At 40.5% G+C, this 23,494-nt stretch overlaps 1 protein-coding gene and 1 non-coding gene across 2 annotated transcripts in view; both read left to right on the top strand.

The window, feature by feature from the left end:
• The window catches only part of NDUFA12 (NADH:ubiquinone oxidoreductase subunit A12), a 41,399-nt gene extending 23,418 nt beyond the window's left edge, over nt 1–17,981 (top strand). Inside the window, exon 4 of the mRNA XM_032298210.1 lies at nt 17,699–17,981. Within this exon, the coding sequence (XP_032154101.1) occupies nt 17,699–17,879 (181 nt within the window). The 3' untranslated portion in view covers nt 17,880–17,981. The remainder of the gene's footprint in view (nt 1–17,698) is intronic.
• Nucleotides 14,344–14,483, top strand: LOC116528274. Its single transcript, XR_004258961.1, has one exon. It is a non-coding gene; the product is annotated as a U4 spliceosomal RNA (small nuclear RNA).
• Nucleotides 17,982–23,494: the final 5,513 nt, after the last annotated feature.

The raw sequence follows: 23,494 nt of genomic DNA, 5'->3' as shown, positions 1-23,494 counted from the left end.
ACCTTTGCCAACACTTGGTATCTTCTGTCTTTTTGATAAGTCATTTTAGCAGATGTGAAGTGATATCTCATTGTGGTGTTAATTTGCATTTCCCTGATGATTAGTGACAGTGAGCATTTTTTTTCATATAGCTGTTGGCCATTTATATATCTTCCAAGAAATGTCCAGGTTCTTTGTCCCCACCAACTGCTTTTATTAAAGGTAGAGTCTTGGTATGTTGCCCAGGCTGAAGTGCAGTGGTGTGACCATGGGTCACTGCAGCCCTGACCTCCTAGGCTCAAGTGACCCTCCCACCTCAGCCACCTAAGTTGCTGGAACTACAGCCATGTGCCACCATGCCTGACTAATTTTTAAAAATTTTTGTATGAAAACAGGGCCTCCCTATGTTGCCCAGGCAGGTCTGTAACTCCTGGCTCAAGTGATCCTCCCACCTTGGCCTATCAGAATGCTAGGATTACAGGCATGAGCCCATGAGCCACCATGCCCAGCCACTTTGCCATTTTTTAATTGTGTTTTTTTGCTCTTGAGTTTTTTGAATTCCATATTATATATGGATGTATGTATTGTATATATTTTGGCTATTAGCATTAGGGGTCCTTTTGAAATGTCTTCATCATTCTTGGAACACCTTTTACTTCCTGACACGAGGTGTTTCAGGTTCATCTTGTAATTTCTCTGTTCCAACCTTGGAGACAGCCATTTCTCTGAGGAGCCCTGTGTTTGTTTGCTTCCTTATTTTTTAGTGGACAGTGGTAGTAGAAACTAAGATATGAATGTAAGACATGCTTGCTCATCGTTATTGGAATGTCAGTGCTCCAGGCCTTCTCAGTGGACAGGCTAGGGAACATATGTAATGATTGTGTGTCCCCACCAGTACCACTGATGACAGTCCAACACTACAGGTTACACTGTAGTTTTTTCCCTTTCCACATTTATAGCTGTTTTTTTTTTTCTTAATATAGTTATTTGACCAATTCTGTGCGTAACTGTTTCCATTGCTGCCCTCTCATCCTCTTCCCCCACTGGACTTCCTCCTTACCTCAGTTTGCCTCCAGCACCCCAAACCAACTTGCCACTTCTCCTCTCCATGGGTGAACAGGCTCTTTTCCTCATGCAGGCTCTGACACATCTTGCTGGACCCCCCTCACATACCAAGTGCAGATGTCTACTTTCCTTGGCCCCACTAATGGCTTTTGCACTCTGATTTACATTTTTAAAGCATCTCTATGGTTGTTGTGAAGAATAAAGGAAGGGGGGCAAGGCAAGCGTGGAAGCAGACTAATCACTTAAGAAGCTGTTGTATGTCATTGCCTAGGCTGTTGATGGGGCTGGACCAGGGAGCTAGTGATGCAGGTTATGAGATTTGGAATCATATTAGTTGTCTATTACTGTGGAACAAGTTATCCCAAACTTAGCTTAAGACAGTAAACATTATCTCACAGCAATTTGAGTGAAGCTTAGCTGGATACTTCAGGCTCAGGGTCTCTCACAAGGTTACAATTGAGATCTCATCTGAGGCTGCCATGCTCCCAAGGTTTGACTTGGGAAGGACCCATTGCCACACTTACTCATGTGGCTGTAGACAGACCTCAGAAGATTTGCTTCCAAGCTTACTCAGTAGACCTCTGCACAGGCTACCTCATGCCATGGCATCTGGCTTCCCCAGACCAAGGTGGAAAACACAGTCTTTTAAAACCTCATCTAGGAAGTGACATCCCGTACTTCAGCATTAGAAGCCAGTCAATCAGTCCAGCCACACTTAAGAAAAGGGTATTATACCAGAGAGTGAATACCAGGAGGAGGTGATCATTGGAGGTCCTTTTGGAGGATGCCAAGTAAGATGGGGTCAGCAGGATTTGCTGATTGATTGGCTTTTGAGAGAAAAAGCAGTCAGGATGACTTCAAGATTTTTGGCCTGAACTAGTAGAGGTATAGTCACTGAGCTAGGGAGGAGTGGAGTAGGGGAGCAGGTTTGGAAGAGGTGGTCAAGAGTTCTACCTGGTCTGTGTTAAGTATGAGAAGCTTGATAGATGATCACGTGAGAAGGCGAGTAGACAGTTGAAAAGTAGCCTGTTGGTTAGGGTGGAGATTGGTGCTGGAAATAGAATTTTGGTTTGATTTAATCTAGTGTAGTATTCAATTTAACTTTATAAATTAAGGGTTAGGAGAATATGACCTTCAGTTAAATGCCTAGCTCTGTTATCCTGGAAACCAGATAACATTGTGTTAACTGTACTGCAACATAAAATCGACCTCTGATTGGGAAATTGCATTTGGGTTGAGAGGAATTATGAATGCCTGGTGAGTGCTACTACTCTTAGAACTGGCATGACCCTGGTGGGAAAGGGACATTGGCTTTGATGGAGCATGAGGGTTTTAAGTTAGGGAGCTCCTGCACCTGCCTGATGTTGCTCTCATTCTCCCTCGAGCCTGTGCTGTGTCATCTAGGGAGTTAAAGAAAATAGCTTCTGGATGGCTGGGTGAGCTGTCACTTGCATGAACAACTGCACAGCCTCCCAGGGAGAAGAACATCTGACGCTGTCCAGCTGGCAAGCTGTGATTCCTGTCCTCTGTCCTGAGTTCTCAGGTGCCAAGTATGGCCTATGATAGTCTTATGAGTCTGTTCAGTAGCTGCATAATCTCACCTAGGGGAAGATTTCCCTTAGAGACATTAGTGTTTTTGACAGAGTTTTAGTCAGCTTCTCTGTTTCACTTAATGTTGTCTAATCTTATGGGAAACATTAGAAATCTTATAGAAAAATGAGTTCATGTTATCTATGTTGTCCACAGACCTTCACTTTTTTGAATCTGCCAGCTGCCAGTAAAGGCTGCTAGGTCCACCAGTATAAAACCAAAGGTGGTGGTGCAAACTTCTTGGATGGGCAGTTGAGCTACATACACATGCCTTGAAAATAAGAAATGGGGATTGCCTAGAACCTAACGCAGTCTGCTTACAAACTTGATTCATTCAACAAATACTTATTGAGCACCCCCCTATACATCAGGCCTTGATAGGTTCATATATTGACAGCAGCGAATTAAATATGTATGGTCTTTGTTCTCTTGTAGTTTACAGGCACTCAATGAATACTAGTACTAATACTGTGTTATAATTTAGTGTCTGTTATTTTTGTTACAGTACCTTCATTTTCCTGTATGTTTTATTCTCTTATGAGATCATCAACAAGATACTAATTTCTTCTTCAGCAATTTATATTAGTTTAATTTGATTGAGTAGAATACTCTGAAAGTATTTAAGTAGATAACAAATAACATTTTATTTTATTTTGAGGCAGGGTCTCACTCTGTCACCCAGGCTGGGGTTCATTGGTACAATCTTGGCTTACCACAGCCTCGAACTCCCAGGCTTAAGCCATCCTCCTGTCTCAGCCTCCGGAGTAGTGGGGACTACAGGCATGGACCACCACGCCTGGCTACTTTTGTATTTTTTTTTTCTAGAGACAGGGTTTTGCCGTGTTGCCTAGGCTGGTATTAAACTCCTGGGGTCAAGCTATCTACCTGCCTTGGCTTCCCAAAGTGCTGACATTACAGGCATGAGCCACTGTGCCCAGCCCAAATACCATTCTATACTACTTACTTTTTCTTTCTGTTTGTTTCTTTTCTTTTCTTTTCTTTCTCCCTTTCTTCCTTCCTTCCTTCCTTCCTTCCTTCCTTCCTTCCTTCCTTCCTTCCTTTCTTTTGTCCTTGTTTTTATTTTGTTTGATACCACTTTATTGCCTTCAGTTTTATTTTGAAGTTATCTAATTGCCACCATCTATACAGTAACTCACAAAAGTCTTCATTTTTGTTGTTATGGTAGTTAGGTTTTATATAGAATCAGTGTAGAAAAGTAGAAAGTTTGGGCTGTTTCATGCATGGCTGTATAAAATTATTGTTTTCATTTGTATCAAAAAATAAATATGTGCTGTTTGTGGTTTGAAGTATTGGAACCTTGAAGTCCTTTGAAGCAATTTGATACAAAACAAGACGTGGCCTGGATAGATTTTCCTCTATTGCATGTATACCGTTTTCCCACTTGGTGGCACTTTCTGTTCATTTCTTAGTAACATGTCTTTCTCCCTCAGTGTAGTTACACTAGTCTTTCCTTGTACCTTGATTTTTCTTATTAAAATTAATGTACTGAAGTAATACATAAATACATCATTTAAAAAATAATATTTTATTTTAAAGGGTTTTTTTTTTTAACAGAAAATAATTTTGTCCCTGAAATTTTTTCTGTGGCCAGGGCAAAATTGATAAGTGGTTTTGCTCTTGAAAGGTTAATTTGTTTAAGATGCTGAACATCCTGTTGGTCAGCTGTTTTTCATTTGGCATGATATGTTCTAGAAGCCTTTGTAGAGAAATAGGGTGGCAGGTGGGGGCCATTACATGAAGGTGACAGACAAGAATCAAGGATATTTATAGGTTTGGGGCTTGAGTAGTTGGTACCATAATGTGGGGACCATTCACTGAGATGGGAAGACTTGTAGAAGGGCAGGATGGTGGGGGTGGAGAGTTAGAATCATATGCTTCTTTTTGGACTTAGTAAGTGTATGATACCTGTTGTGAAATCCACATGATTAGATATATCAAGTAAACAGCTGGATATACGAATTTAGCTTAGGACAAAGGTCAAACATGCCAAGCCAGCAAAGAACAATGATAAGTAGCTAGCAAAGTAGGAGGAAAGGGAAGAAAGATTTATATTTTAGGAAGGGAAGTCTTATTATTTTGATTGTTGCCAAGAGGTTGAGTAAGATGATGACAGAAAAATGTGTGATTTGGCAATATGAAGTTCATTGAATCTACATAGAATCTGTTCTTAAAAGAAATGCAGAGAGATCAGAAAAGTTTACAGATTCTAGCAAAGGACAATGATTCACATAGCCTGTGGTAGACATGTACTGTCAATATTGGACATATTTCCATTAATCCTTTTTAATCCTTTTTTTTGTTTTTTGAGACAGGGTCTCGCTCTGTCACCCAGGCTGTAGTGCAGTGGCATGATTTCAGTTTACTACAACCTCTGCCTCCCAGGTTCAAGCGATTCTGTGCCTCAGCTACCTGGGTAGCTGTGATTACAGTTGTCCACCACCACACCCAGCTAATTTTGGGGGGTGGATTTGTTGTTTTTTTTTATAGGGATGGGGTTCCGTCATGTTAGCCAAGCTGATCTCAAACTCCTGGCCTCATGTGATCCACCTGCCTCAGCCTTCCAAAGTTCTGAGATTACATGTGTGAGCCACTACACCCGGCTGATTTTTAATCCCTTTTGTGTAGTTGCGTTTGTAACCGTATTCCGTTTTACTTGTTTTTTTCCATTAATATTGTAAGCAGTTTTTCATGTTATTAAAACAGTCCTTATAATTAGCATTAAAATATTTTTCCAATTATAAGAATATACAATAATTATAGAAAATTTGGAAATCCAGAGAAATATTAATAGAGGTAGAAACAAAAATAAGCTCCGATCCTTTGGCCTGGAAGCAATACGGTTAATATTTTATTCACTGATTCAACAACTATTTGAGAGTCTGCTTTTGGGTAGAGAAAGAATGTTTTGGGAGTATTTGTTTTAGAGATGGGGTCTTGCTGTGTTGCACAGGCTGGAGTACAGGAAGTACTTACAAGTGCAATCATAGACGCTACAGCCTTGAATTCCTGGGCTCAAGCACTCCCCCGCCTCAGCCTCCCATGTAACTGGGACTATAGAAGAATGTTTTTCTTTTTTCTTTCTTTTTTTTTTTTTTTTTGTGATGGAGTCTTGCTCTGTCGAGTGCAGTGGTGTGATCTTGGCTCACTGTAACCTCCACCTCCTGGGTTCAAGTGATTCTCCTGCCTCAGCCTCCCATGTAGCTAGGATTGCAGGCATGTGCCACCACACCCAGCTAATTTTTATATTTTTAGTAGAGAAAGGGTTTCACCATGTTGACCAGGTTGGTCTTGAACTCTTGACCTCAAGTGATTCGCCCACCTTGACTTCCCAAAGTGCTGGGATTACAGGTGTGAGCCACAGTGCCTGGCCCAGAGGAATGTTTTTAAAAGATCAGAGTGTAGGCTGGGCACAGTGGCTCACGCTTGTGATCCCAGCACTTTGGGAGACCGAGGCAAGTGGATCACGAGGTCAGGAGTTTGAGACCAGCCTGTCCAATATGGTGAAACCCCATCTCTACTAAAAAATACAAAAGTTAGCTGGGCGTGGTGGCACATGCCTGTAGTCCCAGGTACTCAGGAGGCAGGAGAATTGCTTGAACTCAGGAGGCAGAAGTTGCATTGAGCCAAGATCGTGCTACTGCACTCCAGCCTGGGCAACAGAGTGAGACTCCATCTCAAAAAAAAAAAAAAATCACAGTGTAAAACTGTAAAAAATTTTTGTAAAAATCAGAAAAACTGATTGTAGCTTATTGGTCACACCTTCTTTAGAAGAAAGTTTATGATTATAAACAATATACATACACATTTCTCATATAATACAGTATTTTGTGACTTCCTTCTCCCTCCCCTCACTTAATATGTCACAGACATGTTTCCTATCTCATTAAATACTCTGTCAATTCAAGTATTTTTGTTTCTGTGGGGCTTTTGTATTTAGAAAGGATTGTTGGGCAATTTGGATTTAAAATTAATATACTATTTATTATAGTTGCAAATTTTCAAACCTAATTGTTTTTCTTTCTTGAGGTTCGATTTATAAATAGGATAAAAAGATTAGTAAATTGAATTATTTTTGCATAAAAATAAAGAACAATCATTTTTTCTTGTGCTTTGATGAATGTTTGATAAACTCTAATGGAAAGGATTACATTGTCCTAACAGTAATACCCATTTGCAGATTTAATTAATATATCCCATTAAGCATTTTAGGTCACATTTATAAATTGAACATATTTGATATTCGTTTTTTTCAATTGTTCAAATCCCCAGTGCATAGGCAGATTTACTTATCAAGCAAAATGTTCCTAAGCACTTAAAGGACATTTGTTTACTCAAGCCCAAAACAGTGTCATCCTCCAGTCTAATATCCCTAATTCCAGTCTATTAGCAAGTTCATCCTGCTTTCGTTTCTGAGTATATCCCACATCTCATCACCACCTCTCTGACTATTACCCTCATCCAAGGCACAATGATCTCTTGCCTGGACATCTACAATCACCTCCCAACTGGTTTGGTAACATTCCTGCCATGCACTAGTGTTCTCAACATTCTAAGTGATTAGAGTGCCTATTTTAATATGTAAATCAGGTCACATCAAGTCTCTGCTCAGAATGATCCAGTGGCTTCCCATCACAATAAGAGATAAAACTGTAACTCCGTCCATAGTCTGCAAGGCCTTATGTGATCACAGTCTGCATTCACTGTCCTGGTCACTGCCCTGTTGACTCTGACTTGGCCACATTGGCCTTCTTGCTTTTCCTTGAACAGTGAGCCTACTCTCAGCTCAGTCTGCGCCAGCTGTTTCCCCAGATTTTGCATGGCTCACACACCTTCACTTTATTCAAGTGCCCATCCGGTAGCTCTTCAGGTGATCTAATCCATAAGAGCTCTGTTCCCTCACATACTCCATACTCTTCCCCTGCTCTAGCTTGTTCCTTAGTGGCACTTAGCTACCTCTGCATCGTATTATATATTATTTAATTTATTGTATGTTTCCCCAAATGCCATGTTAGAACAGTGCCTAGAACAGTATTTCTGCAATTGATATTTGTTGAATGAATGAATGTACATATACTATTTTACTTGCCACAAATATTGTTTTTTGGGTATGATAATCTGTTTTCTTCACTTTTTTTTTGAGACGGAGTCCCACTCTGTCAACAGGCTGGAGCGCAGTGGTGCAATCTCAGCTCACTGCAACCTCTGCCTCCCGGGTTCAAGCTATTCTGCCTCAGCCTCCTGAATAGCTGGGACTACAAGCATACACTACCATGCCTGGCTAATTTTTATATTTTTAGTAGAGACGGGGTTTCACCATGTTGGCCAGGATGGTATCCATCTCCTGACGTCATGATCTGCCCTCCTCGGCCTCCCGAAGTGCTGGGATTACAGGCGTAAGCCACGGCACCCAGCCAGTTTTCTTCACTTTAGCTAGCTGATCCCAAAATGACATCTTCTGCTACTCCTTCATAGTTTTTTAATAAATTTAAAGCTAGATTTACCTCTGAATTACATTACAATTTCAACCTGTCCTTTCTAGTACTTTGACCCTCTGAATCATTTGTTATAGTTTTTTTTTTTTTTTTTTTTTTTTGCCAGGGGGGGGGGTTTGTTTTTTTTTCGTTTTTTGTTTTGTTTTGTTTTGTTTTGAGACAAGGTCTTACTCTGTCACCCAGGCTAAGTGTAGTGCTATGATCATAACTCACTGCAACCTGAAAATCCTAGGCTCAAGCCATCCTTCTGCCTCAGCCTCCTGAGTAGCTGGGAGTATAGGTGCTTGCCACTACACCCAGCTAATGTTTTTGTTTTTGAGAGAGAAGGTGTCAAACTCCTGGCCTCAAATGAACCTCCCACCTTGGCCTCCCAAAGCACTGGGATTATATGTGACAACCACTGTGCCTAGCCTGTTACAGTCTTTTAAAATACTATTTCTCTAAGTAATTTATATTCTCGGCATAAATATATTCAGTAGTAGATGAGTGTTGATTTCTCTTTAAGTTCACAGATTCTGGGTTTTATTTTAAAAATTTTTTGCCAATTTATCAAGTAAAAAATTGTACCTTGTTTTAATGTGCATTGCCTTGATTAAACTTCATTGTTTGCCACTATGGTTTTTTCTTTGTTGATATCTTTTAATATTTTTTATTCATTTTTCTATTGGACATTTGACTTTCTCTGACTGTAATGGTAGGTGAACCATTTTTTCTGTATATTACAAATATTTTCCCCTATTTCTTTTAGCCTTTAATCCTGTTTATAGTTGCAGATGAGGAGGAGGTGAAGATGGTTAATGGGTATTAAAAAATAGTTAGAAAGAATAAGATTTAGTATTTGATAGCACAACATGGTGACTATAGTCTGTAATAATTTAATTGAACATTTTTTAAAAACTGAGTATAATCAGATTGTTTGTAACATAAAGGACAAATGTTTGAAGGGATGGTTACCCCATTTTCCATGATGTGATGATCACACATTGCATGCCTGTGTCAAAACATCTCACCCCATAAATATATACACCTACTAGGTACTCAAAAAAACTAAAAAAATTATTATTTTTTAATTAAAATGTCTGTTTGCCATTTGTCTGTCTTCTTTTGAGAAATGTCTATTCAAATCTTTTGCCCATTTTTAAATCACATTATTAGATTTTTTTCCTGTAGAGTAGTTTGAGCTCCTTATGTAATCTGGTTATTAATCCCTTGTTAGATGGATAGTTTGTAAATATTTTCTCTTATTCTGTGAGTTGTCTCTTCACTTTGATGATTGCTTCCTTTGCTGCGCAGAAGCTTTTAAGTTGATGTGATCTCATTTGCCCATTTTTTTTCTTTGGTTGCCTGTGCTTGTAGGTTATTACTCAAGAAATTTTTGCCCAGACCAATGTCCTGGAGAATTTTCCCAATGTTTTCTTGTAGTGGTTTCATAGTTTAAGGTCTTAGATATCATCAGTCTTTAATCCATTTTGATTTGATTTTGTAAAATACAGCAAAAGATAGGAATCCAGTTTTGTTCTTCTGCATATGGATATCCAGTTTTCTCAGAAGAGACTGTCTTTTCCCCAGCATATGTTCTTGGCATCTTTAGCAAAAATGAGTTCCCTGCTGTTTTGGTTACCGTAGCTCTGTAGTATAATATTTTTAAGACCTTTTTTTCTTTGTTAAGATGGAGTCTCGATCTATTGTCTAGGCTGGAGTGCAGTATCACAATCTCGGCTCACTGCAGCCTCCACCTCCTGGGTTCAAGCGATTCTCCTGCGCTCCCTACTAGCTGGGATTATAGGCATGTGCTACCACACCCGCTGATTTTTGTATTTTTTAGTAGAGACAGGGTTTCACCATGTTGGCCAGGCTGGTCTCAAACTCCTGACCTCCAGTGATCCACCCACCTAAGCCTCCCAAAGTGCTGGGATTACAGGTGTGAGCTAACAAACCCGGCTGCTCTGTAGTATAATTTGAAGTCAGGTAATGTGATTCCTCCAGTTTTATTTTTTCTGCTCAGGATAGCTTTGGCTATTCTGGGTCTTTTGTGGTTCCATATATATTTTAGGATTTTTTTTTTCTATTTTTGTGAAGAAAGTGATTGGTATTTTGATAGGGATTGCATTTAATCTGTAGATTGCTTTGGGTAATATGGACATTTTAACAATATTCATTCTTCTAATCCATGAACATGGAATATATTTCCATTTTTTGATACCCTCTTCAATTTCTTTCACCAATGTTTTATAGTTTTTTCAATTTTTACATGGTAACATCTATCAGCTTTTTTTCTTTTTATGGCTTTTTACCTTTGTGATTAATTTTACTAGTGATCCTTAACATTCTATTAATATCAATATATCCTATGATTATAAATATTCATTTTATATCTGAGTATTATTATTTATTTTTATTTATTTATTTAGAGACAGAGTCTTGTTCTGTTTTGTCTCAGGTCTGTCGGCTGGAGCCAGACCTCACAATGTAAACTAAAACCTGATTGGCTAATAACTTAAAACTTTTCTAAACAGGTAAAAGCAATGGAGAGCTGGAACAGGCCTGTGAGCACATCCAGCCACAGATATTTTGGTTAAAGTACAATAACATAGAACGCACTACATGCCTGTTGGCACAGCATGTTTAACAGCTACATAGAGTAGGGCTTAACGAAGAGCTAGTAGCACACTTACTCTTTTTTTTTTTTTAAGCACACTTATTCTTTAACAAAGGAAACTTTAAAAAGGAAATTTTCTACTTCCCACAATTCCCTCTTCTTTTACTTTATAATTTTTCTTTTTAAACTTTTTTTTTTTTTTAAGCATGTTTTGGCTTAGTTGTTCTGCCTGAGTCTTTAAAAGAAAAAGTTTCTGTTTTCTAAACTATTTCTTTCGTTAGTTTTACTTTCTCTCTCTCTTTCACATGCACTTTCTCTTACCATCTTTTTATATACTTTTTCTTTCTGATTTCTAACATTTCGCTGGCCTGAGCGAGACTTGCCTTGGGCTTTTGTAGTTGCTGCCCGTTGCTGCTGGTCTCCCCTGCTGGCGCAGGTGCGGCGCCTGTCTGCCCTGCAGGGGTCCCGGCGTCCAACCTCAGACTGTCCTGCTGCTGCTGCTGCTGCTGCTGCTTTCCAGCCTCTCCCACTGCCGCCTCTGCAGAGCCCCTCGCTGCGGCACCCCTTGCCACAGCCAGTGTCCTTGCAGGCGACCTCCGCCACTGCCATCCCTACACAGGCCACTTGCCACTTCCAATGCCATCTGCACTGCTTCCTTACTCCCGACCCTGTCGTTGGCAGGCGCACTGCCACTTAGAGCAACCTGGCCCCTGTGCGCCTGTGACCTTCGCCTCCCTGGGCCCCACCCAACGGGCGGCTGACCCAGCCACAGGCACCCCTGCGGCCTCAGCAGCAAGATGGTCCGAGGTTGGACGCCCAGAACCTTGCGGGGCAGACAGGCACCTGCACCAGCAGGGGAGAAGACCAGCAGCACGAGCAGGGGGCTCCTCCAGAGCCTTCTTGGCTACCTTTTGCCTTTTTCCAGGGGAGGATTCTAACTATCCCCCTAGCCCTTTCGGAGGTCTCTCTCACTCCTCTCTTTACTTTTGTTTTGCTCAGAGGCCGTATGAAACGATTACAGATGTTGCAGAGAAAAACCACTCATACTGCTCTCTCGCATGCACACTTACACATACTTAACCTTTAGAATTTTGACCAAAGCTTGAAGCCTTTTTTCCCCCGGCATTGCTGAAAGACCAGGTTGATTTATTCCTCATACCAGGTGGGTCTTGGCTGGAGACCACTCTGGAGGGGAATGTGTCCCATCTGTGTCACCAATTTGTGGACATAGATGTTCAGTGTCGCAAAGAAAAATTAGGAATGGGACAAAGGATCTTTCAGCAATGCAATTTTTACTTCCTGGGCTGCAGGAAGGGTACTCTAAGAGTACCCTTAATTAATCTGTTGGCATTATTAATCTATATGGAATCATTGATGACTCTGGAAAGCCAACTTGTTTTGTTTATCTTTTTGTACATTCCTCTCAACTTATACCTAATGGTGTTTTTTTTTCCCAACAAAATCATTCTAGCATAATTTGTTGAGAAATGTTTACTTTCCTCAATGATTTGAAATGCCAGTTTCACCTTATATACATTTTAGTCTGTTTCGTGGATTTTTTTCTAATTTTTTCTTGTTCTTCTGGGCCAGTTGTCATAGCATTCTGATGTTTGAGGCATTCATTTAATGTCTGATGATGCCAATGCCAGCCTTTCTGATGGTTCTGAGTTTTCAAAATTTTCTTAAACTTCTAGCTGAAGCTTACAATCATATTGTCAAACTCTGAGAAGAACCCCACTGGGATTTTCATTCAGATTGCCCTTAATTAAATAACAGTTAGTGTGCTAACAAGGTTTAAATTGCTGTCTTATAATGAACCATATTTGGTTCATTTGTTAAATATGTCGGTCCCATCCTGGGGTTAAATGGATCTAAGGGGTTTTGTGGATACCATAATCCCAATCCAGCTTCATCTATTGATTGAAAGTTAAATTTCTAATCGAAAGATTCTTGAGTCAACCATTAGGAGGCTGTGTTCAAGCCTCAGCTCTGTAACTTACATCATGTGGGACCATGGGAAAGTCATTGTAATCCTGTTTTGTAAACTTTAGAATACCTTAATGAGTACTAAATAAGTGAAAGAGCAGTATGTGTGCGAATATCTCATAAAGTGAGTTGGAGTAATAGCTTTAGTGTGATTAATATTTTTACTTCAAGAAATATTGTGGAGTTTTTCCTTAGTCTTTCATATTTATTTTTTGAAAAATTCAAAAATCTTCGGCATTTCTAGGCCAGGTGTAGTGGTTCACATTCTGTAATCCCAGTACTTTGGGAAGCTGAGGCAGGCAAATCACCTCAAGTCTGGGAGTTCAAGGCCATCCTGGGCAACATGGTAAAACCTTGTCTCTACTAAAAATACAAAAATTAGCCAGGTGTGGTGGTTTGTGTCTGTAATCCCAGCTCTTCAGGAGGCTGAATCACTTGAACCCAGGAGGCAGAGGTTGCAGTGAGCCAGGATTGTACCATTGCACTCCCACCGGGGCAAACAGAGCAAGACTCTGTCTTAAATAAATAAATAAAAATAATAAATCTTTGGCATTTCTAGTCTCAGTGATACTAAGTGAAAATATCTGAAACAGTATGGTCTGAAGCCAGCCTATAATCCCAGCACTTTGGGAAATTGAGAGAGGAAGATTGCCAGGAGTTTGAGACCAGCTGCCTGGGGAGCATAAAGAGCACATCTCTACAAAATATTTTAAAATTAGCCCAAGTGTGGTGTTGTGCACCTGTAGTCCTAGCTACTTAGGAGGCTGAAGCAGGGGGATCACTTGAGCCCAGGAGTTTGAGGCTGCAATGAGCTGTGATGACACCACTGCAGGCTTTGATTCATTAACTTCACCAGGAAGAAAGAATCAAGTAGTATTGTATATTTCAAAGTAGCTAAAAGAGAGGACTTGAATTGTTTCCAACACAGAAATATCAAATACTCAAAGTGATGAGATACCTTAGAGACTTGATCAGCACACATTCTGTGCATGTAACAAAGTATCAAATGTACCCCCACAAATAATGTAAAATGTTATGTATCAATTAAGGGAAAAAACCTGTCTATATTGTTGTTATTGGCTCTTATTTGGTGATGTTTTGTTTCTGGCAGTTTTCTGAAAGAGAACATTAAACTTTCTTATCTTTGTTATTAATACAAAACACTCTTTAGGAATGTTTTCATTTGCAATGATTTTTTTAAATGTATTTTATATTGTATGTATGTTTTTATTTCTTAAATTTTCTTTTCGGCTGTTTTAGTTTTTCTTCACAAATAAATCCCTCTGTTTTCCACTTTTGAGTGGCACACATCCTCAAACTGAGGGGCTATGTAAGTGAAGCAGCATGTTTTCAAAGAAGGAGAAAATCTCTCTCCCCTGTTCTCAGACACACTTTTTCTTCTTATACAGCTGAAAATAAGATTAACCATTTGTGGGATTTATTGCTGTTAGAGTTGTGTTGCAAGTTTAAGCTTCATTCCCAAAAGTTAAAATAATTCGGTGGAGGAGATTATAGTAATTATGATTTAATATCTTCATTTTCCAGTTATTTTGATACAACTTCAATATGTTTGAGTACTGAGTTTTTCCCCCAATGTAAAAAATTTTTTACAGCTTTGAGCAGTGGCAGTATCGTAGCTGATGAGGTTTATCTGAAGCATGATTATTGCTAATTGAAAACTTTTCCTAATACCCTGCCATGACGACTTGAAATACAGTCGGCATTGGCAATTTTTGGCAGTCTCTATGAGGACTGAATATATATATAAATATATATATATTTTTTTCTACAAATAGTCTTCTCTTTTGTATTTGTAATCTTTTTCCTTTCTCAGTCTCTTTATTTACAGTTTCCCTGACTGTGTCAAATATATATAATTTTACACTTTGTCCTTTAAGATAATAACTGGGATATAAAATTGAAGTGAGTCTAATGCCAACTGCAACACAATTTTCTAAACAATGCAGTTAGTACATTGGCTTATTTACTTATTTATTTATTTTGAGACAGAATCTCACTGTGTCACTCAGCCTGGAGTGCAGTGGCAAGATAGCTCACTGCAGCCTGCCCCTCTCAGGCTCAAGTGATTCTCATGCCTCAGCCTCCCAAGTAGCTGGGATTACAGGTGCACGCCACCACTCCTGGCTAAGTTTTGTAGTTTTAGTAGAGATGGGTTTCGTCATGTTGGCCAGGCTGGTCTCAAACTTTGGCCTCCAGTGATCCATCCACCTCGGCCTCCCAAAGTGCTGGGATTACAGGCATGAGCCACTGTGCCCAGCCAAATTTTTAAAAATAACTTAAAAGTCAGTATCTCTGGCCAGGTACAGTGGCTCATGCCTGTAATCTCAGCACTTCGAGAGGCCGAGGCCGGTAGATCACTGGAGCCAGAAGTTCAAGACCAGCCTGGACAACATGGTGAAACTCCATCTCTATTAAAAATTAAAAAATTAGCCCAGCATGGTGGCACATGCCTGTAATTCCAGCTACTTGGGAGGCTGAGGGGAGAATCACTTGAGCCCAGGAGGCAGAGGTTGCAGTGAGCCAAGATCATGCCATTGCACTCTAGCCTGCACCATAGAGTGAGACTGTCTCAAAAAAATAAATAAATAAAACTCTTGTGTGGCATTCTGAAAGATATGATTTGTTTACCCCTTATTTAATAATAATAGCAACAGGGTTATATTTGCCTAGCAGACTCTAAACATTTCTTATAATTCTTTATAAACTGCCATAATGGGTATAGTTTATTATTTATTCATTCCCTGATTCTTGCATGTAGACTTGCCAGGATAAATATTTCAGATTTGTGTATTGTGATAAAAATTATCTTTTACTTTTTTGGAGCATTTTCCATTTCTCCATGAGCTCTTCAGTTCCTCACTTAAGCAACTGAATAGGCATAAGCTTAGGACTGTGGTTCCTTAAATATCATTTTAATCTTCAGGAGTCTTGACAGCAATTTTTTGAATAAAATTTTTCTTTAGTTAAGCTGACTCAACAAGGTAAATGTTAAGTATTTCTGCTGTGCTTTAAGCTCGCAAAGCCCCCTGATAAGCGACAGCCTTGACTTTAACAGCTAATCCCTCCTCTGAGTGGCTAGTAGAGCATGGCTCACCACCATCGGCTCACAAGGGCTTCAGCACTCATATGTTCATAAGAATGGTTATGGTTTATTGGTCCAGGTCACTTTCACTAATCCCCAGCTTCCTTTAGAGATTGTAAGACAGGCACTGACCTAGCTTGTACAGCCTTCTGCATTCCTCATTGTATAAGCTGATCATGAAACAATTATCTTTAGATACAAATATAGCAACTGTAATCATATTTTATCTCTATTCAGACTGGATTTTAGCCAATTACCTAGCAGGATCTATCAATTACTGCTAGCAAATATTCTTAGGCTTACATAGCAACAAAAATTTTTCTCATTAGCTTTAGTTTTAGTTATTCCACTGAAACATCCTTCTCTTGTCCTTTTCTCTGAAGCTAGATAATCACCTTTTTCCCCCCTTGGGGCTGCAGTTCTGTGGCTGTCCCCTCATTCTGCCCCCCGCCACAATAGGGTCGTCTCTGTCTTGTGAGCTCCAGGTCTTAGGGGCTGGTACGAATTCACTCTCCCCTTATTTCCCATATAAACCCCTCAGCTTAGCTTCCTGCTTGATCGCACTCTTTGTTCCACAAACTGATTCCTCCTTTCCCTGTCATTAGCAGCAATATCACTGGTCTCTTCTCTTTCAACTCCAGGTATCCAGCTTTTAGGTCTGATTTCTGGAAAATATCCTCTTAAATTAAATTGTTAAGCACTTATGACTGAAATATTTGTGAATTGGGGGCTGATTCAACTTTTTTTTTTTTTTTTAAGACAGGGTCTCACCATGTTGCCCAGGCTAGTTTCGAACTTCTGGTCTCAAGTGATCCTCCTGCCTCGTCTTCCCACGGTGCTGGGATTATAGACATGAACCACTGTGCCTGGCCCTGATTTAATTTTTTAATATAACAAGTTTAAATTTTTAATATAACAAGTTGCATATTCTCTAGCGTTTATATTCACACGCTTGAATTTACAATGCATCAGAGACTCTTCTCAGCAGGAGCCTCATGGGTTTTAAACTAGACTTTCATGAGCCAGAGTAACCTGAGCATACTGAAAATCTAGAATCGGCCTCTAGCACCTAATAGTAGTACTGTATTTTATCAATTCTAAAATACATTTTTACATCTAAAATTGGAATACATATTATAATCAGTAGTGTGCCATAATTCATTTGGTAGCATCTTTTCTTTCTTAGAGGGAGATAAAATAATGGCATGTCTGAAAATGGATGGTGTCAGATTTGATAAAATACAGTAATAGGCCAGGCATGGTGGCTCATGCCTATAATCCCAGCACTTTGAGAGGCTGAAGCAGGAAGATCTGTTGAGCTCAGAAGTTCGAGATCGACCTGGGCAGCATAGTGAGACCTCATTTCTACAAAAATGTTCTAAAAGTTAGCCAGGCATGGTGGCATGCTCTTGTAGTCCCAGCTACGTAGGAAGCTGAGGTAGGAGGATCACATGAGCCCAGGAGTTCAAGGCTGTAGTGAGCCACGATTGTGCTTCTGCATTCCAGCCTGGGTGACAGAGTGAGACCCTGTCTCCAAAAAAAAAAAAAATAGAAGGAATGAAAAATGAAGAAAAAAAGGCAGTGATGAGAACAGTAGCTAACATTTGTTGAGCATCTGCCACACATAAGAATTTTTCTATGTGCTTTATGTATATTGTCTCCTTCTATCATTATACCATCCTTGAGGAATAGGGATATTCAGATGGAAAAAAACTAAGGCATAGAAAAATTCAGCTAGTAAGTGATGGCCCTGAGGCTTGAACCCAAGCAACAGAATCGTTCCAGGACTACGTTTTTAACCCTCCTTCTACTGTGCTGTTTTGCCTCTTCATAACTGTTTGGGTTTTTTTCCCCCTCTTTAAGGCATCGTTGGCTTCACAGTATGACTGATGATCCTCCAACAGTAAAACCACTTACTTCTCGTAAATTCATTTGGACAACCCATAAATTCAACGTGACTGGCACCCCAGAACAATATGTACCTTATTCCACCACTAGAAAGAAGATTCAGGAGTGGATCCCACCTTCAACACCTTACAAGTAAAGACGATGAAGAACAGTGTAAACATGCAAAATATGGAGCTTTCCATGTAATTACACTTTTACTGTTTACCATTAACTAGATTAAAATTGTTTGACTAAACAATGTCTTTTGTGCCTTTTTGCCCTTTACTTTGTTGTTTTCCAGTTGCAAAACAGATGCTTGCAAACATGGTGATTGAAGTAGACTTGTATTGGGGTAGCTGCCTGGTTCACAGTTCCCTTTTCTGGAAACAGCCTCTGGGGTCATGTTTGTGCTTTGGGACCCTACCTTACTACCATAGTTTATATGGGAAGACCTAAACCAAGCCAAGGAAATCCAGATTTTGGGAATTTGGAACTTGAATGGAGAGACACAAAGGCTGAAAGTCATCATGACTGGGTGGCTTTTATTGAAGCTCTCTAAGGAGGTTATCAGAGATATCCTATTTCCTGAGTCTGGTTCTTTAACAGTTCATTTAAAACTGTAAACTATCCTAGGCTCTGTTCCAATATATTCTTAGTTCTTTAAGCTAACTAGGGTCACAGATTTTTTTGTTGTTGTTGCTTACAAATGAAAAAAAAAAAAAAAAACTTTACTATCAGGATTGGTACCAGAGGTAGGCAAAAGGCTTTCAAGAAAAATGTGGGATCTTTGGAATTGGTTGTTGTGTCTGGGTAGGATGAAAGGTGGTGCCACATCCCTCTGTATTCTGGATGGAAAGCTCACAGCTCCAGTGACCAAAGAGCTTATCAGGCTGTCTTTAGTCACCAGGATCCACGAACCCCCTGAGGATAAGGCCCTCGGAGACTGGTTAGGAGCCACCATGGAACAGTTTAATAGCAATATGGAGTCAGGTGGTTGTTTCCAAGGGTATTGAATGACTTAAGAGAGAATAAACCTTGATTCTCAAATCTCAACTCAAGGCACCGAGTGTGTGAAAGGAAAATAAATCTTGGGACCCCAAAATTACTGAGCCAAGGGAAAAGTCAAGCTGGGAACTATGTCAAGCAAACCTGCCTCCCATTTTATCCCTAAATAAGCTATTAACAGCTACAAAGTTTAAAAGTTACATATCTCCCTCCTTGAAATTCCTCGTGGACAAAGGACAGACAAAACTCAGAGTCATCTCTGAGGCTTACCGGAGACAAATGCATATCCGATTGCTTCTTCTGCCCTATTGTTAATGTAAAAATCCAGATTCACTGAGTCAGACTAAATTGTATATTCAGTGGAAGGCTGATCAAGGACTCAAAAGAATGCAACCTTTTGTCTGTTATCTACTTATGACCTGGAAGTCCCTGCCTCAGGCTGTCCTGTCTTACCTGACAGAACCAGTGTACAGCTTACACATACTGATTGATGTCTTATGTCTCCCTAAAATGTCTAAAAGCAAGCTGTACCCCGACCACTTTGGGCACATGTTGTAAGGACCTCCTGAGTCTGTGTCACAGGCACATCCTTAATCTCAGCAAAATAAACTTTCTAAATGGATTGCGACCTGTCTCAGATACCTTTTGGTTTATAAGTGAAACTGTTTAAGGGATAGAGTGGGACCCTGGCTGTTGGTATAGGGACATCTAGAAGGAACTAGAACAACGGTCCTCGCCCTTGGCTGCATATTAGCTTTTTTGTTTGAGAGGGAGTCTCGCTCTGTCACCAGGCTGGAGTGCAGTGGCATAATCTTGGCTCACTGCAACCTCTACCTCCCGGGTTCAAGTAATTCCCCTGCCTCAGTCTCCCGAGTAGCTGGGATTACAGGTGCACACCACCATGCCAGCTAGTTTTTTGTATTTTAGTAGGACAGGATTTCACCATGTTGGCCAGGATGGTCTCGATCTGACCTCGTGATCCACCTGCCTCAGCCTCTTAAAGTGCTGGGATTACAGGCATGAGCCACCACTCCCAGCCTAGCTTTTTCATAACCCAGAAGCCCAGGCAATTAGAACAGCATCTCTGAGAGTAGGATCCAGGCATCAGTAATTTTTAAAAACTCTCCCTGCACCCACCTTGTGGTCTCCACTTTGCAGCCAATGTTTTGAACTACCATGCTAAAGAAACACACAAAAACCAGTTCTTTTGAAACTTTCCTCCATCATAAGACACTAATCTATCTCAGCCCAGCCCCCTGAGTATCCCTTACTTAGCGGGATCATGTTGAATTCAGTGCCTTCAAAGATACTGTATTCAGTGTGCTGTTTTGGCTTTTTGAGCCCTGGATTTTCACGATAGCATATAATACACAGATGTTCTGCACTTATTTATTTATCTGGTGACCTGAAAAGCTGGCAGAGCAAAAACAGTCCCTGTATGTGGCCCAGTCTGCAGTCCAAGCAGCTCTGCTGCTCAGCTCTCTCAAAGTATCCGGCTGATTTGGAGACTTACTGAAGTTAGAGACAAATTTCTCCGGGAGAATCATAGTGGAAGCCCACAGGACTTTGGAGCAATGTCAGACCCCCTTCTGGAAGATTACTATTCTCCTTTTGAGAAACAGTTCTAATTTGCTACTGGGGATGTTGAAGACTATGGGACACCAGGTGCTATTTAATCCACCTACTCATAAAGTTGACCATTTCCAGAGGCACGCCATCACCTAGCAGATGGGACCAGACAGACCATGAGAACACATTTTGTTTGTATGAACAGATTTCTCCCCACTCTGCCTTTAACTACTCTATTCCCACACCTTGCCCCTACCAATCTGTCCCTTTACCCTTGTGGAGAATTATTGTCCAATTAACTGAGAACGAAAAGTGCCAAACCTGGCTTATAAATATCATGAATAATATGCGATATCAGCTAGAAATGTACTGTGTGTATTTGGGGTGGTCTTGAAGGACAGTAGAGGGCAAATCTGAATTTGTAGGCAGAATTCCAAGCACTACCTTTTATCACGTACTTCTTTAACTTGAAGGAAACATTATCTGAGGTGAAGATCTATAACCATAACCAGTCACTGGCTAGATGGTCAGAGATTGAAAAAAGCAACATTGATGATGCATGTAAAAGTTTTGGGAAGAGCTTGGCCAATGAAGCTTGAGGCTTGGATCTATCATCCAAGATTTAGAACAAAGTAGTCAGATGATTACTGAGATCACCTTCCGAGAACAAATCTTTGTCTCAGTGTCTGCTTCTGGAAGATCCCAACAGAAAACACACATCTAAGACAAGTAACCTCATTGCAGATAGTTCATTTCCATATTGGAGGAAGAAATGATTGGTTTTTGTGGGAATAGGCACTTGTTCTGAATTTGGGTCTCGTTTCCTTGCCTGTGCCTTGGCCAACATCAATATTCATGGGCTTAGAATGCCTTCTGCCTTGTCATGTGTAGGACTTCACAGGAAAGAAAAGAGGCAATGGCGACTGCGGGAGTCCCTGCTCGTGTTGGTGACGTGCCTGTTGGCCTACCTCTCAGTTACCACCTCTCGTTTCTCCCTCTATCACCCACTATACGTCAGCCACACAAGCCTCTTTCTGATCTTCAAAGACTGGATTTATTCTTGTCTTGGGTCTTTGCACTTGCTCTTCCTTCTGCCTAGAATATTAACATCTTTGTGTTGCTCCTTCTTTTTGTGCCATTCATATCTTGCAAGTATCACCTCCTCAACAGAATGTTCTGTGTCCAGCTAATCTAAAGTAGCTTCCTCAGGAACTTCCTAGTATTTTTTATTTATATAAACTTCCTTGTTTTGTTTTCTTCATAGTACTTGTTGTTCCTTTTAGGAAAAGGCCTGAACAAAATTATTCCAGTAAAGAATCAGTATTGAGCATTTACGGACCACCCACTGTCCACCTACAAAGGCCCTCTACATGCACAATGAAGCAAAACTGTATTGATTAGATTTAGAGCTGGGCCCAGTGGCTCACACCTATAATCCCAGCACTTTGGGAGGCCGAGGCAGGCAGCTCACCTGAGGTCAGGAGTTCCAGACCAGCCTGACCAACATGGCAAAAACCTGTCTTTACTAAAAACACAAAAATTAGCCAGGTGTGGCAGCGTGCCTCTGTAGTCCCAGCTACTCAGGAAGCTAAGGTAGAACTGTTTGAATCCAGGAAGCAGAGGTTGCGGTGAGCTGAGATCGTGACACTGCACTCCAGCCTGATGCACAGAGTGAGACTCTGTCTCAAAAAAAAAAAAAAAAAAAAAAAGATTTAGTAATTTTTGCTGGAGGTGAGAAAAGATTTAGTAATTTTTGCTGGAGGTGAGATAATGACTGAAATTAAACAGCAGCAGCCCAGAACAGCAAATTCTGAAGTTTCGAAAAGTAAGAGTCTTTGTGGGGAATAACCTTTAAACATGCAAATAGTTATACATAGGAAATTTCTAAAGTTTCATTGAGTAATTATTATAGCAAAAAAAAAAGTACACTAATTACTGTGATGTCATGCTATGCTTCCAAAAAATTGGTGATCATTTCAAGGGTCTGCAATCACTTGGGTGATCAGCTTGCAAAGACCCCTAGATCCACATGCCTGCTTTAAGTCATCCTTCTTTGAATGGAGAAGTCCTGTTCCTAACATTCTTCTCAAATACAAGTTAATTCATACACTGGTGCCAAGTGCCTATAGTATGAAATGCAGTCACATCATAAGAGCGTAGTAATGGAGCCATATTTATCAGCTCTGGCTCCAGGAAGGTCATGTCTGTGTATGTTGTTTGTTTGTTTGTTTGTTTTAGACAGAGTCTCACTCTGTCACCCAGGCTGGAGTGCAGTGGAGTGATCTTGGCTAACTGCAACCTCCACCTCCTGGGTTCAAGCGATTCTCCTGCCTCAGCCTCCCAAGGAGCTGGGATTACAGGTGCATGGCACCATGCCTGGCTAATTTTTGTATTTCCAGTAGAGATGGGGTTTCACCATGTTGGCCAGGCTGGTCACCAACTCCTGACCTCAAGTGATCCATCTGCCTCAGACTCTCAAAGTGTTGGGATTACAGGCGTGAGCCACGGTGCCCAGCCAGAAAAGTTGTTTTCCAGACTGATGTCTGGTGTCTAAGAACCTGTTTCCACAAGTGGCTGAAGTACATTTCATTCACACTCTTCAATGATATGAACCAGTAAATTTCCCCAACTATTTTCTTACAGCTGGATTTAGACTCTATATTGACTTATGCTTCTTTCACTTGCAGCTGAATGTCCTCGCTGATACAGCATCCTTATGACTTTACTCTCTTCTAGTAATAAAATTTGTTACTGCTATGTACCATCTTCCTTCCTTCCTTCTTAGCTTCCTTCCTTCCTTCCCCTGTCCTTTCCCTTTTCCCCTTCTCCTTCCCCTTTCCGCTTTCCTTTCCTTTCTTTTTTTCCAACCCCTCCTCTCCCCTCCCCCCCCCTCCCCTCCCCCTCCCCTCCTTTTTTTTTTTTTTTTTCAGAAACAGATTCTTGCTCTGTTGCCCAGACTATAGTGCAGTGGTGCAATCATCACTTACTGCAGCCTTGACCTCCTGGGCTCAAGCAATCCTCCCACCTTAGCATTCCAGGTAGCTTGGACTATAGGCATACACCACCATGTCCAGATAGTTTTTTTACTTTTTGTAGAGACAAGGTCTTGCTATGTTGCCCAAGTTGGCTTTCTTTCTTTTTCTTTCTTTCTTTCTTTTTCTTTCTTTCTTTCTTTCTTTCTTTCTTTCTTTCTTTCTT

Source organism: Sapajus apella, unplaced genomic scaffold, assembly GCF_009761245.1.
Source record: "Sapajus apella isolate SASKATOON/1434 unplaced genomic scaffold, GSC_monkey_1.0 scaffold2, whole genome shotgun sequence".
Lineage (NCBI taxonomy): Eukaryota > Metazoa > Chordata > Mammalia > Primates > Cebidae > Sapajus > Sapajus apella.
Note: the sequence above shows the minus strand (reverse complement) of the source record. Positions and strands in the feature narration are given on the sequence as shown.